Source organism: Arvicola amphibius, chromosome 3 (genome assembly GCF_903992535.2).
Source record: "Arvicola amphibius chromosome 3, mArvAmp1.2, whole genome shotgun sequence".
Classification (NCBI taxonomy): Eukaryota; Metazoa; Chordata; class Mammalia; order Rodentia; family Cricetidae; genus Arvicola; species Arvicola amphibius.
This window is the reverse complement of record NC_052049.1, coordinates 46,182,189-46,195,989: the sequence shown is the minus strand read 5'-3', so window position 1 is coordinate 46,195,989 and position 13,801 is coordinate 46,182,189. Positions and strand designations below refer to the sequence as shown.

The 13,801-nt window shown below is 45.4% G+C and overlaps 1 protein-coding gene across 1 annotated transcript in view; it reads right to left on the bottom strand.

Moving 5' to 3' along the window:
* Pik3r1 (phosphoinositide-3-kinase regulatory subunit 1) overlaps window positions 1–13,801 on the bottom strand; it is an 85,893-nt gene that overhangs the window by 15,807 nt on the left and 56,285 nt on the right. Inside the window, exons 3-7 of the mRNA XM_038321582.2 lie at window positions 12,932–13,024; window positions 12,209–12,283; window positions 6,133–6,264; window positions 5,134–5,335; window positions 4,847–4,926 (exon numbers count right to left, since the gene is read on the bottom strand). Of these exons, the coding sequence (XP_038177510.1) occupies window positions 4,847–4,926; window positions 5,134–5,335; window positions 6,133–6,264; window positions 12,209–12,283; window positions 12,932–13,024 (582 nt within the window). The remainder of the gene's footprint in view (window positions 1–4,846; window positions 4,927–5,133; window positions 5,336–6,132; window positions 6,265–12,208; window positions 12,284–12,931; window positions 13,025–13,801) is intronic.

Genomic DNA, 13,801 nt, shown 5'->3' with positions numbered 1-13,801 from the left:
ACCACTATTAAAGAGTAAAAGCCATGGAAAAGGAGGCAGCAGAAAAAACTCAATGAATCACAATCATCGACGGTAAAAGGAATGAGTTCCTTCATAATTTTAACAGAACACAATTTAGAAAGTAGTGCCATCCAGCAGGAGGTAAATCTATAACTCCATGTCCTGAGGTCTCAAAGAACACACACTAAGGAAGAACATGCTTCAGTTAATAAACAGACCCAGGCTTACATATGCAAAAAGTCAGAGGCAGGCTAAGGGCTTGCTGCAAAGGTACGCCTACTGTCTAGTGGAGAGGGGAACTCTTTCCCCAGTGATTAGAGCCACCTCCCCCCACCCATCCTGTCCCTTGAGAGACAGAGAAGGCTGTGCCCTGAAAACAAAAGTAAAACCATCCCCAGCACGTGCCCAGAGCTCACAGTGCTGGTGCAGACTTTGAATAAAACTGGCTGGTTTTAATGGGATGGAGCTGGGCTCTCCCTCCATTCACCTCTACCCCTCTCTCAGGCTATGCATCTTTCTCAAAGTTTCATTCCTTACCTTTGAAACAACTCAGGTCAGACCCCATTTGAAACCCAATGGGATGGGGGTGGGGGAATTGAGAGAAAAGTAAACTGTTTCCCCCTGTCTTAGCATTTGCTTACGCCTCAGCTGAAAACCCAGCCCAGAGCATTTCAAACACAACGCATGAATTATGCTCTTCAGGAGGGATGTTTTGCAATGCGCCAGTGGTTAAAAATTAACTCCGACAGGTGTAGGAGGACAGGGGGAGAAAGAGCCACTTGTTGCCTCCTCCATGCTTGAGGGCGCAATACTAGACTCCAATTATGCTACATTAGCATTTCTGAATACGGCCGTGAAATCCAAAATATGGGCGGTATTCAGAGGTACCCTGTGTTCACTGTTCCTACTGTGGCTACCCTGCCGAGATCAGTTTAGTTCTCCACGTCTGGGCAGTGTAAGAAATGCCAGAAAGCCTGCCACTCAGCTTTAAACATATTGAGGACTTCTTGCAACAGAGGGAATGGCAAGCTAACAACAGAACTCTGAAAATGCACTCTCTGAATCACCTGGCCACACCTGTGCCTCCTTCCATAAGAGCAAGAAATCTTTCCCTCAAAGGGCTGGTGGATAAACAAAATGAGCTGGTTTCTAAAATTTCTTTGAAAACCCAAGTTTATCAGTGTTATGAGTATATTTGGAGAATTATTAGTCTGTGCTCAGACCTGTAACTGGAAGGGATCAAACTGAGAAATAGTTTTTGTTTTTTGCCTTTTAGAAATGTAGCCGAACCGATTAAACTAACAGTTTTGAAAAAAGCCCACGGGACAGTTGAAGAATAGGGAAGAAGGAATCAACAATACACACACAGTGGATGGGCCGTTTTAACCTGCACAGAAAGCACACTGGGGCCTACTGGGGCCCAGATGAAGTGGATATGGCACAGGGGACGCTGTGCACAGTTGGACATGTTGTGCACCGTGCAAAGGCGCATTGGCAAGGTGACAGGGGGAGCGGCACTGACATCCAGGCCACTCCACCCGCCAAGCCACACCGCTTATTTATGTCAGCTCATTTCATCCTACCAACCCTGGGAGACAGCGACCCATTCATTCTTCTCTCCACTGTGCATCTGATGAAGCCTTGTTCCCAAAACTACCCACCTGGCCCTGAGGCCCCTTGTTCCGTGTTGTCCATAGGCTCTTACTTCCCTCAGGTTTAGCTCATTATATTCTAGAAACTTCGGAAGGCTTTTTGGCTGGACACTGACCACAAGCCCATGGTTCGAGATGGTTCCAACAACTTAGGTATACAAAGGTTGCAGACAGGACAGGCTGGACCCAAAGGTAGCTCCTGGACAGATCTCCCTGTGGCGTACACTGGTCAGGTAGCAGAGCGAGCCTCTCATCTCTGTATCTTCAGGGTCCCAGTGGTACCTTATAACCCTGTCAGTCAGTGCCTGATGGGCCAGTTTGGAGAAACACAGTCTTAAGGGACCGACCGCGGTGTACAAATGTCCTAGTTGAGTGCACACAACCTAAAGATGTGCCTTCACTACTCTGATTAGCTGGCTTGCTGTCCATCTGCAAATCAAAATGCTATTTTTCCTTTGCTCCACTTAGAACTGGACCTGGTTTTCAAGGCCCTTTTCGGGGTGTATTCTTCCATGAACTTATCTATTCAGTTACCCCCAAAAAGTCATCAACTGTACCTCCAAATCTCTGTCTTAGAAGTGCACTCCCAGCTCGAATTTAGAGGCTATTTTTAACAGGCCTTATTTAAGATGATATTTTGGCCTCAGGCATCGGCCTTATCTTTCTAACTACTACCTGGTAGAACCCAAAGAAGCCAGAGACACGTCTGTCTGCCACACAACAAACACCTCCTTGTACTCCTCATTTACAGGTCCTTCAAAGACTCCCTTCTGTCCAGAGTGGCAGCTTAGATAAATGCCTGATTTATGAGCATTCACTGGAGATGAGTTTCCAAAGCCCTTGGGGACTCTTGCATGCTGGGCTGGTGGGGAAGGCACTGGATTCCCACTGGGTTGAAGAGGTCATTTCTTTTTCTGGGATACCCTGCCAATCACTGCGCTGGAGCTAGCCTGGAGCCCAAAGGTGTTCAGGATAAAGGCACTGCCCCTACCCTCTTGTGGGTGGAGCGTGACATGAGAACCTCTGAGGCATCCATTTAATCCCAAGGGACCTAGACAATGCTCAGGGTGGCTGAAAATTACCGCATGAAGTGAAAAATGGCTCAGATAGGGCTTAAGAATTACTTGGGTTTAATCCGTTTTCTTTCCTTCCTTCCTTCTTTCTTTCTTTTTATTTTTTTTAAAAGTCTGCACAAATACTGGGACAATCCAGGGTGTTCAGTCTTTGTCATCCTCAGTAGCGGAGCTGACGGAACTAATCCTGCTTTGAAATTAGTATGCCAATTCCTACGTGGGGGACTGTCATGCTTTTCTGCGTACCAGGCCACCTCGTGAGAACGGCGGACGATGATACATGCCTACTTTTAGAAGTCAGTCTGATAAAAGACATTTAATCCATTGATATTAAACTCCAGTGGTAAAACACCCCCTCTCCCCAAACAGACAAATAAAGACCTTAGTAATCAGTCCATTTGTAAAAGGCCCATCAGGAGTTAAGCGTCCTTGTCACCTGCCTGGTGACTTCAGGGAGTAAGTGTTATAGAGAAGGCCATGATGACCAACTCCTCAGCTCCCCTCACCGCACCCCAAGCCCTACAGGGCAAACAAAGCACAGCTGTGCTTCTTCTCCAGGGTGCATCTCAATGTCAGTCAGGAGGAAGTGAACAGCTGCCACTCGGCGCTTTGGCTGGGGCCTGCCTATTCTTGGTGGCCCTCTTCCTTCCTAGCCTGGGTGGTTAGTCCCCGCGTAGGCAGTCTAATGGCTCACAGCCACATCCAGGCCCCACTCTCATCCTTACCCCCTGGGGCCAAAGGCAGTTCCTGAACATAACCCAGGGCTCCTGAATCCATTATCCAGTGCACTCTGTCTATAGCTCCAGGTATCCCCACTAAACGCTGTTTGCTGCTGTTTGCTGCGGTTTGGAACCTTTGGAAGATACCATGCTTGCCTCCTCTATGATCATGCTCATGCTAGGTAAAGTATTTTGGGTCAGTCCCACAGAAGCCGTTCCAAACTCTTGCATCTTGAGCACTCATCTATGGCCAGTCATTTCAGGGTGGAGTTTGAGCCCAAGCCCTTTCCTCTCTCAGTCTGCTGCATCCAGATGCAAAGAAGCATAGCTGGCCATGACAAAAAAGCCCAGCCTGCCGCTCTGTCCCAGTGGCTACTCACCCAGCCGTGCTAATCTGCATGAGTTACCCATCGCAGAGAGCAGAAGCAGGTTGCTTCAGTTTAAAAGCCTGGGCATACATGAAGAAGGCAAGCACAACCTCCTCCTGGCCCTGCAACCACACTTCACCTACTAAGGGCTGACTAGGAATCTAAAGGACCAGCCCTGCGTGCTACTAGATCACAGGTTGCTTGGACTCTCTAAGCGACATGCTGCTTTTCTAGGTGTGTCGACACTCTCTGCCCTGTTCAGTGTGCAGCTAGAAGACCACCTGGTTTCCAAGAGGCATCTGGCTCGACCCAACTGCAGCCAACACTGCTTTCACGTTGCCTGTGTTGTTGGAAGTGTTTGCTCTGACAGACATTTCTCGGCATTGTCCCTTCCAAAACATACACTCCAAATTACTTTAAATTATATAGTAATTATAAATCCCCCCCACCTTATAAATATTAGAAAAACCAAAAAAGAATAAAAAAAAGTCAACAGCTAAAACAAACTCCATAAATTTATGGAGCATAAGAGGTGTCAGGTCCAGAGAGCTTGCCCCATGCTCATCTAAGACACAAAGGTGGAGGCAGGAAGGAGGCTTGAGGTCAAGGCCAACCTCTGCTACAAAGTGAGTTCAAGGCCAGCCTGAACTACGTGGTGAGACCTTGTATTGAACTAGTAAGTTTAAGGAAAGTAAGACTAAAACCAAGAAAGCTTAAGTTTGGCAAGAACGATATGTACCACATAGGCCACCCTGTTGTTTTTCTGTGAACCATAAATTAGCGTCTTATTAAACATCACAGTTGTACCAGAAACCTGCATTCATTCGGAGGAGACAGAAACCACTGTTTCTATCTGTATGGGCCTCCTTTTGCAGCTAAGGAAGAGAGAACACAACGGTTCAAGCATTTGCTTGATGGTACCTACACATACCCTTACTTTGTTTCTTGTATTTATTATTTGTTTTTAAAACTTGTATAAGTACAAAGAAAAGGCCCAAAAAGCCGAGTGACCGTCAAATGTTGCAAAGCCTTACCTGGTGCTGGCTGTCGTTCATTCCATTCAGTTGAGATTAAAATCTCTATCACTTTTATGAGGTGTTCAGTATTATCGGAGCTGCAAATAAGAAAGGTGGTTCGTGAGAATCGTCCTTCCTAAAAACAATATACCGTCTCCAACCATCATCCTACTGATGTGTGTGGAGCAAGCCCCCAGGAGATGTGCATCTGTGGCCAGGATCTTCAGACACCCTTAAATAGTCATTAGGGACACCCCCACCACCCCCCACCATACCCCCAAACCTTCTTCTCATCTTTCACTTACCTGGAGGCTGGGAATCTAAAAAGCACAGGGCTGAAAATCTCAGAGAGGACTCTTGTGTTCAAAAGGTTTTTGCTGGAGGCTTGAGAGAGCTTGAAGAAATGCTTAAGCAGATACTGAAGCGTAAGCCAATATTGATGAGGTATATTAGGCGACCTAATGAGCTTCTTCAACAGCTGGATGTGGTCTTCAGGGCTTTGTACTTCTACAAGTTACAGAGAAAAAATACAGGAAACCGAGTAAGGCTATGCAGAGGTGCCAATGAGCCAATGTTTGAACCATTTCAAATCTCTGCTGTAGCTACCAAAGGAGGCCCAGACAGAAACCTTCAGGAGAGGCACCTAGGACCTTTGCCCTTCTTATTAAGAAATGCATTGTGAGAAAGTAAAGATCTCCAGTCGAATGAAATATAAGAACTCTTCTTGTAAAAAAACCACAAAATGTTCAGGGTGTGCTCTCAGAAGCCTGGCCTCCATCAGGCAGCCCCAAGCCTGATTGGCTACTTCCTCAGAGCATCAGATAAGGAGCACAGGTTAAACTTTGAAGGTCACGAACCACAATTTCCTGTCCCCAAAGCACTGAACAGAGCCTGGGCTGCTGATGCTGAGTGCTCCACCCTCGATACGTTTCATTCTGGGTGTGCAGGGCCGTGGACAAGAAGATTCCTCGCCGTGCATTCTAGTCCTAGGTCTCTGAATCTGAGGCTAATGCTTTGGTAGTCATGACCTTCCCAACTGCAACGATCTCTGCAGATCGTGATCAGAAGTGAATTAGCCAGTTTAACACATGGGCAGACTTCTAAGCCAACACAAATCTAAGTCTCTTCTGTCAAATACTCAGATGCTGTGTGGTAGAGGAGGGAATCTGGGGTGGTGGCAAGGCACTGGAAGGCAGCTTGGAATTTTCTCAATGCCTTCTCCTTATACACAGCACTTCACAGGACGACAGACCTATCTATATCTCAGTTACCTGTGTGGAGAGGTCTGGAGAGAGAAAACCCACCTTGGGCTAACGACATCATTTCGTGGTAAACAGCTACTGGAATGACAGGATTTGGTAAGTCCAAGAGATAGCGTTTGAAAGCATCTGCTAAAACCTGTACATCAATCACCTCCAAGTCCACTGAGGCGGCATCTGGGAGAGAAGTAATTTAAGAAACATTTCAGTCATTCATACTTCTGTTGGGCCAATTTTCCAAATGTGGGACTTTAAAAAAGACACAGGGAAGGAAGCAACTTGAGAGAAACAGAAATTATGGCACAGTGACGACTTTCTCATAGGGCAGGCTCCGGAATTTTGGACAGAACAGCTTTTCTTCACGTAGCTTTTGTTCCACATAATAAGCATTCAGCACGCCCAGACTTTAGCTATTATGCTGGTACCACTTTCCTTAGCGCAACAAAAAATAATGACATTATTACTGATAAGTTAATATCCTCCCGAGTGGTTGTGTTGAAAGTCCCAATGCTCCATCGCTACTTGGAGATGGATCCTATCACAGATGATCAGGTTAAACAAGGTTTTAGAGCAGACCCTGAAACCAATCTAACTAGCAACATTGTAAGAAAAGACAAAGTCCCAGAGACACCAGAAACCCAGGAACGAAGGAAAGGCCATGTGAACAGACACTGAGAGGCAGTTGTTGGGGAGTCAAGAAAGAAGTCTCAAAGAAAGCAAACCTTCATCGTCTGGGATCTCCATACACTTACACACACACACACACACACACACACACACACACACAGCCAATGTTTCCTCAAACCACATTAGGAAGATGAAAAATGAAAATCCCCAGGTTTTCTCAAATCTAAACTGATAAACGCGACATAAAATTCAGCCTTAACAGAATGCTCAGCTAAATATCAAGATACTACAGCATTTGAGCCATCAGTTTCAAGATTACCTATAGAATAATCCGGACTGTCCCAGAAAGCTTCTCCTGATGCTGCTATTATCTAACCTGAGAGCATCCAACTAGCTCAGAGAAGAGGAGCGAGTTTCTCCGATAAATCCATCAGTTAGAAAGGAGGTCAGGACAGGGGTAGCAGTAATCCAAAGCACTTTTCGGCACATGTAAGGTGTCGGTAGCCCAGCTCTTGGGGTGGGGAAGGAACTGAGGTCCACTAGAAAGCTGGGGCACCAAGAAGGAGAGTGGCTGAGGGCATCCATAAAAGAGGGGCATCTGGCGAGGAGAGACCAGGAGGAGAGCACGCTGGGGAGTGTGCTCAGAAGGTGGGCTGACACTACATTTTTTTTTAACTGTCTTCAGTTCTGGCACTGAGGGCTCTGCTGTGAAGGAGCTATAAGGAGCAAGATAATGTAGTTATGTAACTCAGTGTGTGGCTGAATGGGGCGGTGTTTCGGAGATGAGAAAATACCAGAGTCATGCTAAGAAGGTTCTACGTGAAGAGAGGACAGTATTTGGCCTATCCCTGAAAGATGGCCGTGTAAAGCAGGGCCCTTTCAACTGTCCCCTTTTCAATACAAAACAAAAAACAAAACCTTTGCTTATTCATGATCTCTTTGTAGCCAAGAAATTTTTATATCACCTGAAATAGAGGTCTGTAAAGGCATGCAAAGCAAATAATTATTGAAATTATAAAGCAGTTTGTTTTAAAAGTATTCTTAAGTACACATATAATTTTGCCATTGATTAAAGGTGAAGGCTAACTTGCATACTAATGAGAGATTTCCTTGTTTATGCTTATACAGAATTAAATCTTAGCTTAGTATTTGATACTGTAAGATACAGAGCGCCTTCAGTGCTTTTCAGAGCTAATCAACATTTTTATTTAAAAATTGTGAACAGGGGAATGCTGTTTTGCATAAATACGTGATCCAAAATGGCAGAATTGTGTCAAGGGCCGTTCCAAAACTTCCTGGAAATTTTGTTCTAACCCCAAACCAAACTTTATTTATTTTTTAAATAAAACTCAAATCAGAAAGTCAAACAACAGTTTTCACAAACATTTTTACGCAATCCAACCCCAAAATATACTAATGTGTGTATGAGAATATATTTAAGTATGAGGTATATGTGTGTGTAAATGTATCCAACTACCCTAAAGATACACATGCTGAGGAAGGATAATAAGAAAATTCATATCAAAGTCTCCCATAATTCAATCACAGTGTTTCTATGGAGAACTTTGTGTGTATGGAGAATCACGACAACTCATACCCTACACCAGTGTTGAACCTGAACTGAGGTATCTGTGGCCCGACGGCACGGACAGCATGCACAGTACAAGGTGCGAAGGTTTTGGGTCCCAAACTAAAGATACGGTGGAAGCGAAGGACGGCACGTGGGTACACGCCGCCAAAAACATCTCCGACTATTACATGTTTGGTTTTCACTTAAACTTTGATTCGGAAACCTTCTATTGTTGTCAAATTCTTCACAAGCACCACATGCGGTTACTCGACCCTTTATAGGAAATGACCCACGCATGGAGAGACAGAGGCAAATCTGGGCTGAAACTGAGGTAGAAAAGTTTCTCCGGACACAACATGACATTAAGTGGAACTTGTCCCACTAAATAGCCAGATGTAAGTGATCCTCACACCACACCTCATACTCTCAGAAAATCAGGCTAGTGTACAATACACATGGGCCAGGCCAAGAAAACCCTGCAGAAGTTGAAGGATACGGCAATAAAATGCTGTGTTGCTTAAACATCCAAAGGGCTAACCAGACACAGCACAGTCTAGCAAATGTGCAAGTGCCACACTGGGCCTTTGTGTAAAGGGTCTAGCCTGAAACTAGGTCATTATTAGTGACATGATACAGTGTTGATTAAGAGTACATGGGCATCACTGCAAACCCCCAAAGAATATTTGAAGCTTCTGGTCCCGCTAACTGCCGCCCTTGTGGGCCTCACTTTCTCTCTCTTTGCCTTGAAAGTCAGTGGCACCGAATTTCTCATCCTGAAAAAATATATGCTCCACCATTTGTTGATATATGTAGACTTCTAGGTGCTCGAGACACATGGCCCTTTCTTGGGCATAATCCCCTTGGTGATCCTGCTAGGCCAATGAGCCATCCTTTCACCAGGAGACTTGGCAAGCAGTCTGGCAATTATGTATCTCACATCATACTTAGGGGGCCTAAGGACAGAGTGTACCTCTCCCCTGCTCCTCCTGCCTTCCTAAGCAACCAACGCCAAGAAGCATGGCAAGTATGTTAGGTCTGGAGCTGTTAGGGTGACGCTCACTCCAGAGACCTTAAGAACCCAGGGAGTGTGGTCTACCCAGTCTTTTACAGTGTCTGAATGAAATTACATACGCAGGTCTCGGAATAAACTCACCACGTGTCAAAGGCCACAAGAGTTGATGACGGAGTATATTTGGTTTTATTTATTATTATTTTTGTGTGTGTGTATGTGTGAGATGGGACTTCCCATGTGCCCCGGGGTTCCTGACTTGTGCAATACAAGCTACGTCTTCGGTATGAACGCCACCCTGGCAGCTCCTAGACACCCACAGCTGTCTTGGTGTAAAGAGAGGGTGCTCCGTCACTTCACTTTTCACTGCACTACCAATGGGGAACCAGTTCCTTCGATACCACGTCAGCTCCCTGGGAGGCCCCACCCCCAGCCCCCAGCCAGCCAGCCAGCCAGCCACCAGCTGATCTCTATCTGGTGTAGTGGTTCCTAGGGCGTGGGGGTAGAACAGACTGCAAACTGGCACTATCTGGAGACATTCTAGACTGTCGTGACTCGGGGGTGGGTGCTACTGGCACCTAGTGGGTAGAGGGCTGGGGATGTGGCTGACTAACCTGCAGTGAACCTGACACTCCTCATCAGTGCGGCATATCCAGAGGGCCAGGTTGAGACAGCCCCAGTGCCCGCCAAGAGAAACAAAAATGCGTCAGGAGGAAGTGTTGACCATTAAAATTCAAGGAAGATTAAAAGGAGCGGGGAGGGCAATTTGTTTTAGGGTAAAATAAGGGAGAGGCGAGAAGGGCAGGGACAATCAAAATAATCTGGATATAAACCACAGCTTTGCCACTCGCTCGCTCTCCCGCCAAATCATGTTAAGTGAATTTGCTTAAGTTGTGCTTTCTTTACTGGAGACTTAGCGCCACTGACACTTCAGAATGAGGCTACCATGAGCGGCTGCAAAAGGAGCATTAAGAGAAGTGAGCTACTTGCCTCACCTCTGTCTGGCACTGTAAATTTACAAAGTTGTTCAGAAGCCAGCAATTTTTGTCAGCTAAAACGAAGGTTTCCTCTGGGACATTATAATAGCTCCAGGTATTGAAAAGTCTACAACCTGGGGACACTTTTGGCAGACGCACTCTTGAGTTTGGATAGTGTTTGCTCTTTTGTGGCTAAGAAAATGTGTCAAGTTTTCTACATGTGAGTTTTGGTGGCAATGGGGAAGGATAGCTGCCCATCAAAATATATTAGTGACGTGAGTGAATCTTGGTGGTTTTGCGCCATCTCCTGAGTGGTGTGAAAAAAAAATAATAATAAAAACAACACTTTTTCCAAAGCTAATGTGGATCGTTTTGTACTGGTCATATTAAAACCTCAACTGCAACTTTTCACAATTTCATCGGTTTCTGGTGTCTTCACATTTCCTGTGACTTTTAGCAAGCATGCAAGTTTACCTTCTATTTTGTTCTTGTAACCAATACATATAACCCGACTTCAATTGGCAAAGCACAAAAATTCAGTATTTCCTTAACGCCCTGGTAAGGTTGGTAGAAATACAGAAAACAGAAAAGGCTCTCACTCTGGACTTTTCTACCAGCCAGTGTCTAACGAGCAGATTGGCGGAAGCCCGGGACACACACAGAAGCCTAGAGGTACGCTGCCCTGTGTGTGCTTGGCTGAGCTCAAGAGACACAGGAACTGGAGTTGAGACATTTGCTTGGGTTTGCTTCAAGTGAACTCACTTGCTGATAAACATCTAGTTGCATGCTTTTCTCTAAGAAATGTCTTTTGTAGAAATTCCCTAAAATTGCCTAAGCCTCAAGCTACTTCCCACTTCAAACGGTTACATCGTAAGGGTCAGCTGGGCATTCCCATGCCAGCATCCTTCCGAAGGAGTCTTGCCCAGAACAACATAGGCAACTCTTTCATTTAAATATCCAAATTCAGGTAAATAATATGAGGTAGAAAACCACAAAAACAAGAAAGAAAGAAAGAGAGAGAGAGAGAGAGAGAGAGAGAGAGAGAGAGAGAGAGAGAGAGAGAGAGAGAGAGAAAGAAAAAAGAAAGAATACTATAAATGAATGAAGGATTTAAGACATTCTAGAAGTTGGCACGAGAAGATAGCTTCCGGGATGAGGGCACTACTTTTCCCTGTATGGAAAAGGAAAGAGGAAGTCGCAGAAAGCCACTATTTGGCAGAGTAAGTTAGTGTCTCCTAAGTAATGGTGGGCTGGAGCTGGCTGCTGGCTCAGGAGATCAAACGTCCTCAGTTTTTCCCAACTCCACATTCAATGACATCATGTTAGCATGAAGTCAACCACAGTGGTTCTATTTACATCACAGGAAGGGGCTAATACTCTAACCCAGTCATTTCCCTCTGCAGAGAGTACGGTCACCATTACACTACTAGATAAACACCCAATGCCATGATGTTACTCGACGGACATAGGGCATGAAAACGTAAGCAGGTGAGCAAGGAAGAAAGCCAGCAAGCCAGGTGGGAGGGAAGGAGCCTGAGAAGGGGTAAGAGGACACCAGGAGACACCTGTCAAATGACGCAGGCTTAGAATCTTTTCAGCTGACCCATATGAATGAGAGCTAACCAAAAGCAAAGCCGAGGAACATGGCAGAGATAGAGTCTGATAAATGCCAAGAAACTGTTTCTGAAATTCCTGCAGAACCCAGGGGCTCGTGTGTAGGGAGAAGGTGGAAAGCTTACAGCCTACACTCATGCCTCCACTTGGGAGCCACATAGACAAGGCGTGCACGGCTAACTTCACTGAGCAGAGGACACTGCACATGCTTTGAGGACTCCTTTGAGACTTAAGGTGTTGTGAGGATGGGGGTGGGGGAGGGGGCGGGCCATCTGAAACAGAAAGGTGAGCTTATCCTCGCTACAGTTCCGTGAACTGACTCACCACAATCAAGAAGCTGTCGTAATTCTGCAGGGCTGCTGGGGCTCTGTGTTCGGTAGAGAGTTGGACATTCCAGTCCTGGAAGACAAAACAGACCGTGTGTGCACAACACAGTTCTCCAGAGACTCGGTGAGCCTGCTGCCAGAGGGACAGTCCCATTTCCACCCAGCATCTATTCTAGATGGAAGCCAACCCCAACAATTAGTTGTATCTAGTTTGTCAATAATTTTTGGCAACTCCAGTGGGGCATTAAAAAGCAGGTCAATCATATTTATTAAATTATGAAGAACTGAATAGCTCCCACATAGTAACTATGTAGTAGTCTAGAATAGTGGTCCTCAACCTGTGGGTTGTGACCCCTTTCACAGGGTTGCCTAAGACCATCAGAAAACACAAATATTTACATTATGATTCATAAAAACAGCAAGATACAGTTATAAAGTAGCAATGAAAATAATTGTATGCTTGGGGGTCACCACAACATGAGGAACTCTATTCAAGGGTTGCAGCATTAGGAAGGTTGAAAACCACTTCTCTAGAGTTAGAAATTATCAGCCACAATTCTTCCCCGTTACAGAGACCCACACAGCTAGTGTGGTTAGCAGAGCCTCTGTTCACAGCAACCAGTAAGACATTCACATAATGAATGGCCCAGAGACACATATAAAGTATAGCAGTCACGAAATAAAGCTCTAAAGCACTAACTCCTTCTAGCAGTCTGGTTACCTTTCTTTTCAATGGCTTCGAGGAGCTTGATAAGAAGAGGTGGGGCGACATCAGGAGGGGCGAACTGCTCAGCCAGATCAGGAAGGGTGAAAACTGAAAAAAAGAAATTCCCAACATTAGATTTCATGTGCAACAGTCAGGTGCATTCAACCACAATACAGAATATTTAAATATAAATAATTCAATTACTCCCATCCATAGTAAAGTCAGAATGGAGCTAAGGGGAGTCCTCTACCACATTACACACTGTTGGGGCTTCAGGGACATACCTGGGTTTTGTTTTTCCCCCTTCAGAACGTTCACCAAATGCCCATCAAGAATCCCAGAAGACCCTGACAACAGAGCTTTGACAGTCTCTCCTCTGGGGCATCTTTCCTAGGACAGACTGCCCTGCCCTAGGGTACCTGGGTTACGTAGAGAGGCTCCAGGCTAGACTGGAGCTTAGATGTTCAGGGAGAATCGAGAGATGTGGTAGCATACAGCTCTCTTCACCCCCATGTCTCGGGCACATTGATATTTAAGAGCGCAATCTGGAGAGCTCAGAAAATCTGAAATTAGTCTGGCTTCTAGGTTATTATGAAAGAACTGCAGCTCAGGTAGGAGAGACTAGATAAAAATCTCATGAGATAGTGTGTTATCATGATATATAACTGAATAGCTGATCATAGCAACTGGACATTCTTTTGTACCCTTGCACTGAGTTCTATTAATGCAGGGCAACACAAATGACCAGTAGTCACCTAACAACAAACTAAACCCCTGTGTAATTGTTGCCAAAGTTTTGCTTTCATGTGTGTGAGCGCACACACGTGCATGTGTAGGACATAAGATACTTTAAAAAGCTCTTTAGGTTTATTTCATATTATGTAT